This window comes from Oncorhynchus kisutch, linkage group LG17 (assembly GCF_002021735.2).
Source record: "Oncorhynchus kisutch isolate 150728-3 linkage group LG17, Okis_V2, whole genome shotgun sequence".
In the NCBI taxonomy this organism is placed as follows: domain Eukaryota; kingdom Metazoa; phylum Chordata; class Actinopteri; order Salmoniformes; family Salmonidae; genus Oncorhynchus; species Oncorhynchus kisutch.
In genome coordinates, this window is record NC_034190.2 from 86136639 (window position 1) to 86155123 (window position 18485).

At 44.5% G+C, this 18485-nt stretch overlaps 1 protein-coding gene across 1 annotated transcript in view; it reads left to right on the forward strand.

Annotated features, from left to right (window-relative positions):
* The window catches only part of ccdc120a (coiled-coil domain containing 120a), a 92139-nt gene that overhangs the window by 63546 nt on the left and 10108 nt on the right, over window positions 1-18485 (forward strand). Inside the window, exons 5-10 of the mRNA XM_031794879.1 lie at window positions 589-705; window positions 1398-1518; window positions 4521-4580; window positions 5362-5542; window positions 7819-7899; window positions 8925-9884. Coding sequence (XP_031650739.1) covers window positions 589-705; window positions 1398-1518; window positions 4521-4580; window positions 5362-5542; window positions 7819-7899; window positions 8925-9884 — 1520 coding nt within the window. The remainder of the gene's footprint in view (window positions 1-588; window positions 706-1397; window positions 1519-4520; window positions 4581-5361; window positions 5543-7818; window positions 7900-8924; window positions 9885-18485) is intronic.

An 18485-nucleotide genomic window follows, 5' to 3' on the forward strand; every position in this document is an offset into this window, starting at 1 on the left:
TACACATACTCACAGCCAAATACTAACGACTAGTATGTCAGGTTTACTTCTGGTACACATACTCACAGCCAAATACTGATGACTAGTATGTCAGGTTTACTTCTGGTAATGTTCCGTGTCTTTTTGTCCTGTCCAGGACCTGCCTATAACAGGAGTTGACAGGAGAGCTTCCTGGTGATTTATCTTGTTAATGTGGTGTATTCGTCTATAACAGGAGAGCTTCCTGGTGATTTATCTTGTTAATGTGGTGTATTCGTCTATAACAGGAGAGCTTCTTGGTGATTTATCTTGTTAATGTGGTGTATTCGTCTTTAACAGGAGAGCTTCCTGGTGATTTATCTTGTTAATGTGGTGTATTCTCCTATAACAGGAGAGCTTCCGGGTGATTTATCTTGTTAATGTGGTGTATTCGTCTATAACAGGAGTTGACAGGAGAGCTTCCTGGTGATTTATCTTGTTAATGTGGTGTATTCGTCTATAACAGGAGAGCTTCCTGGTGATTTATCTTGTTAATGTGGTGTATTCGTCTATAACAGGAGAGCTTCCTGGTGATTTATCTTGTTAATGTGGTGTATGCGTCTTTAACAGGAGTTGACAGGAGAGCTTCCTGGTGATTTCCCCCTGGAGGCTGGGGAGAGACGCCCCAACGTTCGCCGAAGGGTCGGATCCTACCGCCACGGACCCAAGACTATTATAAAGACAGAGGTAAAAGAGGATTTTAATATTACCACACAGACTGATACATTCTACTCAGAAAGCAGAACCCCCCCCCCCCTCCTAATTTAACCTGTTATCCCTCTGATCATTTTTCAGATCAAATCAAAATTATTTATATAGCCCTTCGTACATCAGCTGATATCTCAAAGTGCTGTACAGAAACCCAGCCTAAAACCCCAAACAGCAAGCAATGCAGGTGTAGAAGCACGGTTGCTAGGAAAAACTCCCTAGAAAGGCCAAAACCTAGGAAGAAACCTAGAGAGGAACAAGGCTATGTGGGGTGGCCAGTCCTCTTCTGGCTGTGCTGGGTGGAAATTATAACTGAACATGGCCAAGATGTTCAAATGTTCATAAATGACCAGCATGGTCCAATAATAATAAGGCAGAACAGTTGAAACTGGAGCAGCAGCACGGCCAGGTGGACTGGGGACAGCAAGGAGTCATCATGTCAGGTAGTCCTGAGGCATGGTCCTAGGGCTCAGGTCATCCGAGAGAGAGAAAGAAAGAGAGAATTAGAGAGAGCACACTTAAATTCACACAGGACACCTGAATACAGGTGGTAAGATGCATTGTAGGGTGAGAGACAGCACAATCTCGTTTTTTGTACTGCTACGAGAATGGTATTGAACGGTGAATGTGACGACAACATAAACTAAATAAACCCATCTTTTGATGTGTAGGAGGAGGTGTGTCAGAGGAAGCCGAAGAAGGCGCTGTTCAGCGGTGCCCTGAGACGCCGTGTAGATTCTGATCAGCACCCGGCGCACAGCAAGAGGACTGTGCACAGAGGATGTCACACGGGTAATAACGTACCACCTTTTACTGTGAAAATGCTAACCTCCCCTGTTATTGTAATGGTGAGAGGTTAGCATGTCTTGGAGGTATGATATTAAATGCTAACCTCCCCTGTTATTGTAATGGTGAGAGGTTAGCATGTCTTGGGGGTATGATATAAAATGCTAACCTCTCCTGTTATTGTAATGGTGAGAGGTTAGCATGTCTTGGGGGTATGATATTAAATGCTAACCTCCCCTGTTATTGTAATGGTGAGAGGTTAGCATGTCTTGGGGGTATGATATAAAATGCTAACCTCTCCTGTTATTGTAATGGTGAGAGGTTAGCATGTCTTGGGGGTATGATATAAAATGCTAACCTCTCCTGTTATTGTAATGGTGAGAGGTTAGCATGTCTTGGGGTTATGATATAAAATGCTAACCTCCTCTGTTATTGTAATGGTGAGAGGTTAGCATGTCTTGGGGGTTTGGTATAAAATGCTAACCTCTCCTGTTATTGTGATGGTGAGAGGTTAGCATGTCTTGGGGCTATGATATAAAATGCTAACTACCCCTGTTATTGTAATGGTGAAAGGTTAGCATGTCTTGGGGCTATGATATAAAATGCTAACCTCTCCTGTTATTGTAATGGTGAAAGGTTAGCCTGTCTTGGGGGTTTGATATTTGACCCTCTGTAACCCTCTCACTCCTCATTATTCACGATTCATTCAGGATTATCCGTAACCATGGCAGCATTCAAATTTAATGTAGATGTGTTCAGAAACATATTGTATTCTTGTTTGCAGTGAAAGTGTCTCCAAAATGACACAATACGTTATTCACCATTCTAAACCTTTGACTACTTTAATACACATGTAAGTGAATTTGTCGACTATGTACAAAAAGAACGGTTCATATTCATGAAAATTCCCTCAAATTGCAGCTAACAGTCTGCACTTCGACCTTTGACCTCGTAGTCTTTGTTTGATTATCAAATACAAACATGTGATGTATGAAGGCAAAACAATACAACATGCTTCACTGTCCCAGTAATTACACAGAATCCAGTCAGGAAACACACACAAACACACACACACAATCGCACACACACACACACACAATCACACACACACACACACAGAGAGCCACACACACACACACACACACACACAGAGCCACACACACACACACACACACACACAGAGCCACACACACACACACACACACACACACAGGTAGCACTTAGGAATGGATCAGAGGATTATGATGTCATGGTTGCACTGTGGGAACCGTGTGTGTGTGTGTGTGTGTGTTTAATACCGTGGTTGTTAGATTCCTTAGGAACTCAGGTTCCACTTCCATGCCTGGAAAAAAAAAACATTGACCCTGGAAAGGCAGGGACGGACTGGGGGAGATAGAAAGGGAGGGACGGACTGGGGGAGATAGAAAGGGAGGGACGGACTGGGGGAGATAGAAAGGGAGGGACGGACTGGGGGAGATAGAAAGGGAGGGACGGACTGGGGGAGATAGAAAGGGAGGGACGGACTGGGGGAGATAGAAAGGGAGGGTGGACATTGTTACAGAGGAGAGGAGGAAGTCCGGAACAGTCTCGTTATTACTGGGCTGACACACACACACACACACACACGATGTCCAGGGAAAGCACATGGAGGCATGGTGGACAGACAGAGAACAATGCTACCAGTTATGTAACTACCACCTGACTCACTCTACCATGGGCACTCTGAAATGGCACCCTATTCCCTATTTAGTGCACCACTTTTGGCCAGACTGTGATTTAGTGCACTACTTTTGGCCAGACTGTGTTTTAGTGCACTACTTTTGGCCAGACTGTGTTTTAGCGCACTACTTTTGGCCAGAGTGTGTTTTAGTGCACTACTTTTGGCCACACTGAGCTTTAGTGCACTACTTTTGGCCACACTGTGTTTTAGTGCACTACTAAATAGAGAAGTGTGTGCCGTACTCAGATGCAGCCCATGTGGTATAGCAGGTACTGTATATCTCTCTAGTCACCCCCAAAACCAATTCTCTCTTTGGCCGCCTCTCCTTCCAGTTCTCTGCTGCCAATGACTGGAACGAACTACAAAAATCTCTGAAACTGGAAACACTTATCTCCCTCACTAGCTTTAAGCACCAACTGTCAGAGCAGCTCACAGATTACTGCACCTGTACATAGCCCACCTATAATTTAGCCCAAACAACTACCTCTTTCCCTACTGTATTTAATTTATTTATTTTGCTCCTTTGCACCCCATTATTTTTATTTCTACTTTGCACATTCTTCCATTGCAAATCTACCATTCCAGTGTTTTACTTGCTATATTGTATTTACTTTGCCACCATGGCCTTTTTTGCCTTTACCTCCCTTCTCACCTCATTTGCTCACATCGTATATAGACTTGTTTATACTGCATTATTGACTGTATGTTTGTTTTACTCCATGTGTAACTCTGTGTCGTTGTATGTGTCGAACTGCTTTGCTTTATCTTGGCCAGGTCGCAATTGTAAATGAGAACTTGTTCTCAACTTGCCTACCTGGTTAAATAAAGGTGTTCTCAACTGGCCTACCTGGTTAAATAAAGGTGTTCTCAACTGGCCTACCTGGTTAAATAAAGGTGTTCTCAACTAGCCTACCTGGTTAAATAAAGGTGTTCTCAACTGGCCTACCTGGTTAAATAAAGGTGTTCTCAACTAGCCTACCTGGTTAAATAAAGGTGAAATAAATAAAAAAAAATGGTGGTGTGTACACGGAGAGCACAGGGTGAGGGCTGAATATTACCGGAGATACGCAGAGCAATTCTAATGTCAATCGTGGACTGATTCTTATAGGGGACATGCATGGAAATGTCACAAGGCACAGATTTCAGGTTAAGATTTAGATATAAGGGACAGTGTGTGAAGTTACATGGTGCAATCTGACTATGTTGAAATCTGACTGTGTGTGTGTGTGTGTGTGTTTGTGTGTGTGTGTGTGTGTGTGTGTGTGTGTGTGTGTGTATTCCTCCACAGATGACACGGTGAACTCAGAGAGCAGCTCCACGTCTGATTCTACAGGGGACCATGACAACGGTAAGACAATAGGAAGATCCTTGTTATGCTAACAAAGTACATCCTAGTCATGTTAACACAGTACATCCTAGTCATGCTAACACAGTACATCCTAGTCATGCTAACACATTACATCCTAGTCATGTTAAATACAGTACATCCTAGTCATGTTAAATACAGTACATCCTAGTCATGCTAACACAGTACATCCTAGTCATGTTAAATACAGTACATCCTAGTCATGCTAACACATTACATCCTAGTCATGCTAACACAGTACATCCTAGTCATGCTAACACATTACATCCTAGTCATGTTAAATACAGTACATCCTAGTCATGCTAACACAGTACATCCTAGTCATGCTAACACAGTACATCCTAGTCATGCTAACACAGTACATCCTAGTCATGCTAACACAGTACATCCTAGTCATGCTAACAAAGTACATCCTAGTCATGCTAACACAGTACATCCTAGTCATGCTAACACAGTACATCCTAGTCATGCTAACACAGTACATCCTAGTCATGCTAACACATTACATCCTAGTCATGCTAACACATTACATCCTAGTCATGCTAACACAGTACATCCTAGTCATGCTAACACAGTACATCCTAGTCATGCTAACACAGTACATCCTAGTCATGCTAACACAGTACATCCTAGTCATGCTAACACATTACATCCTAGTCATGCTAACACAGTACATCCTAGTGATGCAAATGTTTACTTTCAGTCCTCACCAAACTTTCATCCGTCTCTGTCTTTTCTCTGGCTCGCCTCTCTCTGTCTCTAGATGAGTCTTCGGGTGTGGCCCCAGACTGCCTGTCTCCGTCTCGGCCCCGGCTGGCCCCTGGTAATGGTAATGGGAGCAGCAGTAGTCCAGACAGCAGGCTGTGTAGGAAGCTTTCTCCTGTTGAGATCTATTATGCGATGAGGACCACCACGCAACCCAACTCACTGGCCCTCTCCGCCAGGTACTGCTGCAGCTACACACTATCTCTCTGACCTAATGGAGATCGTTCACATGTATTTTCTAAAGTCCTTTTTTTTTACATCAGCAATTGTCAAAGTGTTTTAAAGATAAAAAAAAAATGCAAATGTCATACTGTGTAATCGTATAAAGTAAATTAATAAGTTACTGTTTGTACAGACTGATGATACAAACTAGTCTGTACAAACTGATGATACAAACTAGTCTGTACAAACTGGTGATACAAACTAGTCTGTACAAACTGGTGATACAAACTAGTCTGTGATACAAACTAGTCTGTACTAGTTTGTATCATCAGTACAAACTGATGATACAAACTAGTTTGTACAAACTGATGATACAAACTAGTCTGTACAAACTGCCGGGTTTGTATCTATTTGCCACTAGGAACCATCTATTCTATCCACATCTACAATGAGTTCACACAAAAAATTAGGGACACCTTCCTAATATATGAGTTGCAGACCCTTTTGGTCCTCAGAACATCCTTTTTGTCCTCAGAACATCCTTTTTGTCCTCAGAACAGCCTCAATTCGTCAGGGAACTCTACTAAGGTGTTTGAGAGCGTTTCCACAGGGATGCTGGCTCATGTTGACTCCAAGGCTTCCCCACAGTTGTGTCAAGTTGGCTGGTTGTGGATCTGTACTCCGAATAGTTCGTTCCATCTCATCCCACAGACGCTCAATTGGGATGGAGACTTGTTGACTGGGCAGGCCACTGCAGTAAGATGGAATTCACTGTGATGATCGTGGAACCATTCCTGGACCATTCGTGGCATCGGGCATTATCCTGCTGATGGATACAGGATACACTGCTGCCATGAAGGGATGCACCTGATTGGCTACGATGTTCAGATGTCCTTTGGTATTTAAACGTTGTACCACTTTTATCAAAGGTGCCCAATGTGTGCCATGAAAACACGCCCTACACCATCACCACCACCACCACCACCATCACACCACCACCACCATCACACCACCACCACCACCATCACACCACCACCACCACCACCACCACACCATCACACCACCACCACCACCACCACCATCACACCACCACCACCACCATCACACCACCACCACCACCACCACACCATCACCACCATCACACCACCACCACCACCACCATCACACCACCACCACCACCAGCCTGCAATGTTGACACGCGGCATGATGGATGTATGTACTCGTGGTTTTCTCCATACCTTAGTCCTCCCATCAGCGTGAAACAGCAGAAACGGAGTATTCATCAGACCAGATCACGTTTTTCACATCCTCCAGTGTTTTCGTTCCTCAGTCCAATGCAACCACAGTTTCTTTTTTCTTGTTTTGCTGAAAGAAGTGGAACTCAGTAAGGTCGTCAGCTGCCATATCGCATTCACGTTAACGTACGGACAAGTTGTGCATTCTTTCATGGGTCTTTGGGCACCAATGTTGTACTGGACTGTCAGTTGACTAACTGTAGCCTGGCTGTTGCTCTGCACAATTCGTGTGGTGGACCATTCTTGATACACACGGGAAACTGTTGAGCCTGAAAAACCCAGCAGCGTTGCAGTTCTTTACACAAACTGGTGCACCTACTACCATACCTCGTTCAAAGGCACTTAAATATTTTGTCTTGTCCATTCACCCTCTGAATGGCACAGATACACAATCCATGTCCCAGTTGTCTCAAGGCTTAAAAATCCTTCTTTAACCACCTGTCTCCTCCCCTTCATCTACACTGATTGAAGTGGATTTAACAGGTGACATCAATAAGGGATTCATAGCTTTCACCTGGATTCACTTGGTCAGTCGATGTCATGGAAAGAGCAGGTGTTCCTAATGTTTTGTCCACTCAGTGTATAATGGGTTTTCTTTCTTTCTTCAAATGTTCCCGTAAACCACTGATACACAGGAAGAGCGATGTTGTCTCCTACAGAATCTATGGCCCAGTTTCATACATTCTGACCAGGAAGAGCGATGTTGTCTCCTACAGAATCTATGGCCCAGTTTCATACATTCTGACCAGGAAGAGCGATGTTGTCTCCTACAGAATCTATGGCCCAGTTTCATACATTCTGACCAGGAAGAGCGATGTTGTCTCCTACAGAATCTATGGCCCAGTTTCATACATTCTGACCAGGAAGAGCGATGTTGTCTCCTACAGAATCTATGGCCCAGTTTCATACATTCTAACTTCCTAGATATGTCCTGTCTTGAGACTGGTATGTTGTAGTCCTAATGCAGAGTCTTGCTGTGTGTGTTGTACTCTTCCCAGAAGCAATATGGAGGGGAGGAGTGTACCTACCACACCCCTCCTCGCTCGGAACGGACCAACAGGTGTCCACAACCACATCAGGTGAGCTGAAGTCTTAATCTGTACAACTAACCCTAAACCAACAGGTGTCCACAACCACATCAGGTGAGCTGAAGTCTTAATCTGTACAACTAACCCTAAACCAACAGGTGTTCACAACCACATCAGGTGCGCTGAAGTCTTAATCTGTACAACTAACCCTAAACCAACAGGTGTTCACAACCACATCAGGTGCGCTGAAGTCTTAATCTGTACAACTAACCCTAAACCAACAGGTGTTCACAACCACATCAGGTGCGCTGAAGTCTTAATCTGTACAACTAACCCTAAACCAACAGGTGTTCACAACCACATCAGGTGCGCTGAAGTCTTAATCTGTACAACTAACCCTAAACCAACAGGTGTTCACAACCACATCAGGTGCGCTGAAGTCTTAGGCCTAGACTCAATCAGATTAAGCATTAACCCGGTAACAGCAGACGCGTAGCAGGTGTTTTGGAAATGTCTGAGGTGGAACTGTGTTGGAACCGTCAAATCGGTCAGCAGCTGCTCTTGTGATCATTGTCACACGAAGCCACACCCGCCCCTCTCAAGTGAAAAGTTCCCGAGCAAGAAAGTGTATGCTATTTAGAAACAATTACGCTCAAATTGAAAAAAAATAATTCAACTAAATATTGAGGATTTCTATCAGCCTAATCGAGGTGTAGATCACATCTGCACGGGATTTCTGTTACTGTGACTCCGTCCAGCCAATGGCAATGCCCGCTTTAGGTGCAAATGGCGGGAGCCACTTGTGGATTTGACAGCTCGTCACACATTTCCATCTCCGATATCCGCTGTGCAGATGTCAGCTGAAGCAGATCTGATTAAATAGAGTCCTTAATTTATAAAACGAACCCTAACCCACTAGTGTCCAAAATCACTTCAGGTGAGCTGCTATATATGCAGGCTGGAGCTATAAGTCTGGATCTCAGAAAGGATTCTTCTTTTTGTTCTCCTCCTCCTCCCTGTTTTTCTTTTTCAATGGTTTAAATAAAATAAAAAATTGTATTTCTTTCCTTTTCCAGGTCAGCTATATCCACAGTGACTACTACCAAGCAGTGGTCAGACAATCCAGAGGTGACCCAGGTGGTTCCTCATCAGTCTCAGGTCAGCGGCCACTCCCCTGGCCCCTCCTCTGGCCCCCCGTCAGGTTCCTATGAGCAGGGAGGAGGAGGGGGAGGCGGAGTTTACAGTGATATCCTGATGGACTATGTATGGGGGAAGCAGCAGCAGCAGAGACAGGTCCAACAGGTCCATGGCAATGGAAAGTTCCCTTCCTCTGTCCCTGTACCACCTCCGTCTCACTTCAACGGCTACCCCCACCCCCAGGGACATCTCCCAGGGCCCCAGCACATCTCTGGGGGCCCGCCAGCCTACTCCAGCCCCCTGATGCTCCGGGGGAAACTTGGAGAGCCACGCCGGGTCAAGGTAACCCGTACCAAGTCATGTGGTCCATTCATCCCTCTCCAGCACCACCAGAATGAGGTACTCCACTTCTCCTCTTACACCTCCTCCTCTTCTGACCCTCCTCTTCCTCCCACCTCCTCCTCCTCCTCGACCGGGACCTCCACAGCTGCCCTGTACCCCCACCAGGGGTCTGGGATTGAGTCCCAAAAGCACCAGCATGGGTCGGGATCAGGACCCGGTCTCAATCTGAACCACAACCACCAGCTCGGACCACCCCAGTACTCTGACTCCGTCACCCCAGACGACCCCATCCGCAGCCTGCACAAGGCCCTGGCTCTGGAGGGCCTGAGGGACTGGTACCTGAGGAACAGCCTGGGTGGAGTGGCGGTGAGGGGGGAGGTACAGGGGCAGGACAACAGGGGGTCCCCCAGGAGGCGTACCACGAACTCCCTGCACGGGTCACACCCTCAGCATCTCCCACACCAGCCCCAGATCTACCAGGGAGACCGAGACAGAGACTACCCTCCCTGCCACCTGCCACAGTCACAGACCTTCCACGGGCATCCACTACATGGCAGGTAGGTGTGGTTGGTATGTACAGTATGCTATGTCTGAGTGGTTGTTGTAAGTCAGTGTGTGTACGCTCTAATGTTCTGTCTCTCTGTTGTCGTCCTCCGTTTGCTGCCAGAGGTACTTTATTACAATAGTAAGTCATAAATATTATTGACATTTAACATTTTATTATTATTATTATTAGGATTTTTCATTTCCTTTATTTATCTCACACTCTCTTTTCCATTCGCCGAGCGGACAGGGCGGTCAGGGAAATGAAAGGCGAAAGGGATTTTGCATCTTCGTCAACAACAAATAGTGTGCTGACTCGACCCATTGTTCACCTGTTTTGGGAATACCTGATGGTCAAATGCTGACCCGTCTCCCGGGGGACTTTTCATCTGTTATCGTGACTGTTGTATACATTCCACCTCAGGACAACAACAAGCTGTCACTCAACGAACTGTACGAGGTTATAAACAAGCAAGAAACCATGTATGCTGAGGCTGCTTTTCTTGTTCCCAGCCATTTTAATTCTGCGTCACTAAGACACGTGATGCCCAACTTCTATCAACACGTGTCATTCACCACTAGGGGCAGTAAAGTCTTAGACCACTGTTACCCGACAAGGCCCTCCCTCGTGCACCATTCGGCAAATCAGATCCTGACTATATACTCATGCTTCCTGTTTACAAGCAGAAGTTCAAACAGGAAGTACCCGTGACACACTCAGTTGAGAAATGGTCATCAGAATCACAGATTCTGGAATATGTTCCCAGACTCTCCAGATAACATCGACGAGCTAACCACCTCCATCACCGGTTTCATAAGGAAACGCATCGGAGACGTTGTCCTACGGTGAAGTTTCGCTGCTTCCCCAATCAAAAGCCCTGGATTAACACAGAGGTTGGAGCAAAACTAAAGGACAGGGCTACCACACACAGAGCTACCGTAGACAACCCTGAGGATACCACACACAGAGCTACCATAGACAACCCTGAGGATACCACACACAGAGCTACCGTAGACAACCCTGAGGATACCACGCACAGAGCTACCGTAGACAACCCTGAGGATACCACACACAGAGCTACTGTAGACAACCCTGAGGCTACGGCTGAGGGCAGGAACAAGTACCAGAAGTCCCTCTAAAACCTCCTCAGAGTCATCAAATGAGCAAAAGGGCAATATAGGAACAAGGTGGAATCATATTACATAGGCTGCGATGCAGAGTTCAGAGGTTACATTCCATTACGGATTAGAAAGGAAAGCCGTGATCTGCCCCAACGACGCCTCTCTTCCAGATGAACTCAATGCATTTCATGCACGCTTCGACAATAACAACACCGTACTGTGAGTGACGGCCCTCACCGACTCAGAGGACCAGGGGGATCACGCTCTCCGAGGCCAACTTGAGTAAGGTCTTTTAATCAGGTCAACACTTGCAGGGCCGGACGGTATTCCAGAGCATGTTCTCAGAACACATCACCTCCATCATCCAAGCCACTTTAGATCCACTCCAATTTGTATACCGCCCCAACATAGAATGACACAACCTCACTTGCACTCCACACTGCCCTCACCCATGCTAGATAAGAGGAATACCTATGTGAGAATGCTGTTCATTGACTACAGCTCAGCATGTAACACCATTGTCCCCTCCAAGCGTCTCACCAAGCTAAGGACCCTGTGACTGAACAGCTCCATCTGCAACTGGATCCTGGACTTCCTGACGGGCTGACCCCAGGTGGTGAGGGTGAGGGTAGGTAACAACCCATCCGCCATGCTGACCCTCGACACTGGAGTCCCCCAGGGGTGCGTGCTTAGTCCCCTCCTGTACTCCCTGTTCACCCACGACTGGCTGGCCACGCACGACTCCCAACACCATCATCAACTTTGCTGACGACCAAACAGTGGTTGGTCCTTATCAAAAGCGAACGACGAGACAGCCTACAGGGAGGGGGTAAGTGACCTGGCACTCACACATACAGTTGTGAAGAAGGCGGGACTCTTCCCCCTCAGGAAGTTGAAAAGGTTTGCCATGGGCCCTCAAATCCTCAAAAACTACTACAGCTGCACCATTGAGAACATCTTGACTGGCTGCATCACTGCTTGGTATGGAAACAGCACCGCCCTCGATGGCATGGTGCTACAGAAGGTGGTGCAGATAGCCCAGTACATCACTGGGGCCGAGCCCACTGACATCCAGGACTTCTATGTCAGGCGGGTGTGAAACAAAGTCCTGGAAAATCATTAGACTCCAGCGACCCAAGACATAGACTGTTCTCTCTGCTTCCGCACGGCAATCGGTACTGGAGCAACAAGTCTGACACCAACAGGCTGCTGAACAGCTTCTATCCCCTAACCATAAGACTGCTAAATAGCTAACAAAATGGCTACACTGACTATCTGAGATGACCTTTTGTATTTTATTAAATTGTTTTTTAATCAAATATGATGTTCTGATAGCTACGGATTCTGCGACACGGTTAGCTTTTTTCAGCTGGGACCGCAAGTTTGTGCCCCAGATTTCTGCTAAAACAGCACAACGGTTAGCGGTTACGCCGAGGAACTGAAGTAAAACTACAACATTATCTTGAACATCCTTGTTCAAATCCTTGTGAAGGGATTTGGAACGTTACAGCCGTATCGCTGCCCTTGACGAGTTTCCTGAAGAAACTTTTGCAAAGACAGGAATGTCTCCTTTTGTGACAATTTTGACTTGCTGTGGGAGCAACCAACACTCTTTAAAAGAGACTGGATTCCCCCGGACCGCAGGAGTTCCAGAATTATCTCCAGCGAACTGCTTAAGAGACTGGATTCACCCGAACCGCAGAGGTTCCAGAATTATCTCCATCAACATAGCAAACTGCTTAAGAGACTGGATTCACCCGAACCGCATGGGGTTCCAGAATTATCTCCATCAACATAGCGAACTGCTGAAGAGACTGGATTCACCCGAACCGCATGGGGTTCCAGAATTATCTCCATCAACATAGCGAACTGCTGAAGAGACTGGATTCACCCGAACCGCATGGGGTTCCAGAATTATCTCCATCAACATAGCGAACTGCTGAAGAGACTGGATTCACCCGAACCGCATGGGGTTCCAGAATTATCTCCAGCGAACTGCTGAAGAGACTGACGGTGTGAGTTTGGCTCCAGTCCTCCTCTCATAATAAGACAACAGAGGACATGGAAATCCTAATTCTATCGTATTCCGGAGAAATAGAAGTGCAGTCAATGTAATTAGCCTAATCTATCTTCCTTTGGCTGTTAGCACCAAGGGTATTGTCAGCAATAATCATATGCCCATAGAATTGAATTCCACTGTTTCCACTGAAACGGTTTGCCTTAGGGAAGAAGCCTACTCGGTACCATTGGCTCAAATGTAAAATGTCACTGGCATGTCTACCTCGGATCAGCCTCTCAGAATAGCAACAAACAAGCAATCCAGAAAAGAGACAATAAATAACCCATGTTAAAATATGTAGCCTGAGAAACATGGTTCATGAAATTGACTACTTACTAACACTTAAAAACATTCATATTCTGGCCATCTCAGAAACATAATTGATGATTCCTTTGATGATGTGATAGTATCTACAGTTGAAGTCGGACGTTTACATACACCTTAGCCAAATACATTTAAAATCCATTTTTCACAATTCCTGACGTTTAATCCTAGTATAAATTCCCTGTCTTAGGTCAGTTAGGATCACCACTTTATTTTAAGAATGTGAAATGTCAGAATAATAGTAGAGAGAATTATTTATTTCAGCTTTTATTTCTTTCATCACATTCCCAGTGGGTCGGAAGTTTACATACACTCAATTAGTATTTGGTAGCATTGCCTTTAAATGGTTTAACTTGGATCAAATGTTTCGGGTAGCCTTCCACAAGCTTCCCACAATAATTTGGGTGAATTTTGGCTCATTCCTCCTGACAGAGCTGATGTAACTGAGTCAGGTTTGTAGGCCTCCTTGCTCGCACACACTTTTTCAGTTGTGCCCACAAATGTTCTATGGGATTGGAAGTACTTTCGAAGTATGCTTGGGGTCATTGTCCATTTGGAAGACCCATTTTCAACCAAGCTTTAACTTCCTGACTGATGTCTTGAGATGTTGCTTCAATATATCCACATAATTTTCCCACCTCATGATGCCATCTATTTTGTGAAGTGCACTAGTCCCTCCTGCAGCAAAACACCCCCACAACATGTTGCTGGCACCCAAGTGCTTCACGGTTGGGATGGTGTTCTTCGGCTTGCAAGCCTCCCCCTTTTTCCTCCAAACATAACGATGGTCGTTATGGCCAAACAGTTTTTTGTTTCACCAGACCAGAGGACATTTCTCCAAAAAGTACGATCTTTGTCCCCATGTGCAGTTGCAAACCGTAGTCTGGCTTTATTATGGAGGTTTTGGAGCAGTGGCTTCTTCCTTGCTGAGTGGCCTTTAAGGTTATGTCGATATAGGACTCGTTTTACTGTGGATATAGATACTTTTGTACTTTTGCTGTTGTTCTGGGATTGATTTGCATTTTTCGCACCAAAGTACGTTCATCTCTAGGAGACAGAACACGTCTCCTTCCTGAGCGGTATGATGGCTGCGTGGTCCCATGGTGTTTATACTTGCATACTATTATTTGTCCAGATGAACGTGGAACCTTCAGGCGTTTGGAAATTGCTCCCAAGGATGAACTAGACTTGTTGAGGTCTACAATGTTTTTTTCTGAGGTCTTGGCTGATTTATTTTGATTTCCCCATGATGTCAACAGGCACTGAATTTGAAGGTAGGCCTTGAAATACATCCACAGGTACACAAAAATGATGTCAATTAGGCTATCAGAAGCTTCTAAAGCCATGACATAATTTTCTGGATTTTTCAAAGCACAGTCAACTTAGTGTATGTAAACTTCTGACCCACTGGAATTGTTATACAGTGAATTATAAGTGAAATAATCTGTCTGTTAAAAATTGTTGGAAAAACGACTTGTGGAATGCACAAAGTAGATGTCCTAACCGACTTGCCAAAACTATAGTTTGTTAACAAGACATTTGTGGAGTGGTTGAAAAACGAGTTTTAATGACTCCAACCTAAGTGTATGTAAACTTCTGACTTCAACTGTATACATGGTTCTAGAATATACAGGAAAGATAGACGATTCCTTTGATGATGCAGTAGTATCCATACATGGTTCTAGAATATACAGGAAAGATAGACGATTCCTTTGATGATGCAGTAGTATCCATACATGGTTCTAGAATATACAGGAAAGATAGACGATTCCTTTGATGATGCAGTAGTATATTTTCATGGTTCTAGAATATACAGGAAATATAGAGAAGTTGCTATAGACCTCCAAGTGCTAAAAGTCTGTTTTTGGACTATATGTGTGAAATGCTCGATGATGTATGTAATATGAACGGAGAAGAATATTTTCTGGGTGACCTAACTATTGACTGGTTGTCAACCAGCTGTTCACACAAAAAAAAGAAGCTTCAAACTATAACCAGTGCCTACAATATTGTTCAGTCAACCTGCCAGGGTATTTACAAACAGAGCAGGAACTAAATCATTAACGTGTATTGATCACATCTTTATTAATGCTGCAGAAATCTGCTCTAAAGCAGTATCCAAATCCGTCAGATGTAGTGATCATAATATAATAGCCATATCTAGAAAAAGACTAAGTTCCAAAGGCGGGTCCTGATCATGCAAGAAGTTTTGATTCTTTCGAAGATGTGAAAAATATTTGTTGTTCTGATGTGTAATGAGGAACAACTTGACGGCGCACTTTGACGCATTTATGAAACTGCTTCTTCCGGTTACTGATAGAAATGCACCCGTCAGGAAACTGACTATCCCCGAGTGTTGGGCCAGTAACTGAAAGGTTGCTAGATCGAATCCCCCGAGCTGACAAGGTAAAAATCTGTCGTTCTGCCCCTGAACAAGGCAGTTAACCCATTGTTCCTAGGCCGTCATTGAAAATAAGAATTTGTTCTTAACTGACTTGCCTAGTTAAATGAAGGTGAAATGAGAACTTCCAAATCTCCATGGATAGAGGATGAATTGAAAAAACTGTATGGCTGAGAGGGATGAACCAAAGGGACAAGTAAGGACAAGCCACCTTGTACCAACAACCTGGATGGTAAATTGCTGAAGTTGGTAGCGGAATACTGTTTGCTACATCTTCAATTTAAGCCTAGAAGACGGTGTATACCCTCAGGCTAGGAGGGGGGCAAAGGTCATTCCGCTATCCAAGAAGCACCCTTTAGTGGTTCAAACAGCCGACCAATCAGCTTGTTGTTGTTTAGCAAACTTTTGGAAAAACAAATTAACAATGGACTGTCAGCATGCTTATAGAGAAGGGCAGTCGACATGTACTGCACTGACACAAATGACTGATGATTGGTTGAAAGAAATTGATAATAATAAGATTGTGAGCTGTTTTGTTACATTTCAGTGCAGCTTTTGCTATTCTTGATCATAACCTATTGCTGAAAAAAACATTTAATTGATTTTGTATTTCCATCCTCTGCCTTAGATAACTATCTAATAGGGTTTTCTTTAATGGAAGCCTCTCTAATGCAAATTTGGTTGAGTGTGGTGTACCGCAGGGCAGCCAGTTAGGGCCATTATTGTTTTCTGTGTTTATTAATGACCCTCCACTGACCTTGAATAAAGCCTGTGCGTCTTTGTACGCCGATGACTCAACCGTATATATACGTCAGCTACGACAGTAAAATTTAAAACCTGTACTACTGCCCGGTTGTGTGGTCATGTGCGACATAGGAAAATTGCAGTCCAGAACAGAGTAGCACAAATTGCACGTAGGTGTACATGGATGGCGAGTGTCAGCATGTTAATCTCTCCTGGCTCAAAGTTGAGGAGAGATTGACTGCATCACTATTGGTCTTTGTGCGAGGTGTTGATGGTACCAAACGGTCTGTTCAAGCAGTTGGCAACACAGTTCAGACACTCATCTGTACAACACAAGACATTCAACCAGAGGTCTCTTCACAGTTCAGACACTCATCTGTACAACACAAGACATTCAACCAGCGGTCTCTTCACAGTTCAGACACTCATCTGTACAACACAACACATTCAACCAGAGGTCTCTTCACAGTTCAGACACTCATCTGTACAACACAACACATTCAACCAGAGGTCTCTTCACAGTTCAGACACTCATCTGTACAACACAACACATTCAACCAGAGGTCTCTTCACAGTCCCCAGGTCCAGAACAGTGGCTTGGGGAAACACAGTATTAAATAGAGCCATGACTAAATGGAACTCTCTGTCACCACAGATAGTTTAGTTTATTTTTGTTTTTTTTACCTGATAAAAAACACCTTTATGGCACAACGGGGACTGTGAAGAGACAGACATATTTTATAAATGATGTAGTGTATTACATAGGGTATTATGTAGTGTTATGTATTGTATATTACGTAGGGTATATGGTATGCTGACCCTGTATATGGTATGCTGACCCTGTATATAGTATGCTGACCCAGTATATACTATATAGTATGCTGACCCAGTATACAGTATGCTGACCCTGTAAAGAGTATACAGTATGCTGACCCTGTAAATAGTATATAGTATGCTGACCCAGTATACAGTGTGCTGACCCTGTAAAGTGTATATAGTATGCTGACCCAGTATACAGTATGCTGACACTGTAGACAGTATCCTGACCCTGTATACAGTATGCTGACCCTGTATACAGTATGCTGACACTGTAGACAGTAACCTGACCCTGTATACAGTATGCTGACCCTGTATATAGTATGCTGACCCTGTAGACAGTATGCTAACCTTGTATATAGTATCCTGACCCTGTATATAGTATGCTGACCCTGTATACAGTATGCTGACACTGTATATAGTATCCTGACCCCAGTCTACCTGGCCATGCTGCTGCTCCAGTTTCAACTTCCACCTGACTGTGCTGCTGCTCTAGTTTCAACTGTTCTGCCTTATTATTATTCGACCATGCTGGTCATTTATGAACATTGAACATCTTGACCATGTTCTGTTATAATCTCCACCCGGCACAGCCAGAAGAGGACTGGCCACCCCACATAGCCTGGTTCCTCTCTAGGTTTCTTCCTAGGTATTGACCTTTCTAGGGAGTTTTTCCTAGCCACCGTGCTTCTCCACCTGCATTGCTTGCTGTTTGGGGTTTTAGGCTGGGTTTCTGTACAGCACTTTGAGATATCAGCTGATGTACGAAGGGCTATATAAATACATTTGATTTGATTTGATTATATAGTATGCTGACCCTGTAGACAGTATGCTGACCCTGTATACAGTATGCTGACCCTGTATATAGTATGCTGACCCTGTATACAGTATGCTGACCCTGTATATAGTATGCTGACCCTGTATACAGTATGCTGACCCTGTAGACAGTATGCTGACCCTGTAGACAGTATGCTAACCTTGTATATAGTATCCTGACCCTGTATATAGTATGCTGACCCTGTATATGGTATGCTGACCCTGTATATAGTATGCTGACCCAGTATATAGCATTCTAATACATTATGCTGACCCTGTAGACAGTATGCTGACCCTGTAGACAGTATGCTAACCTTGTATATAGTATCCTGA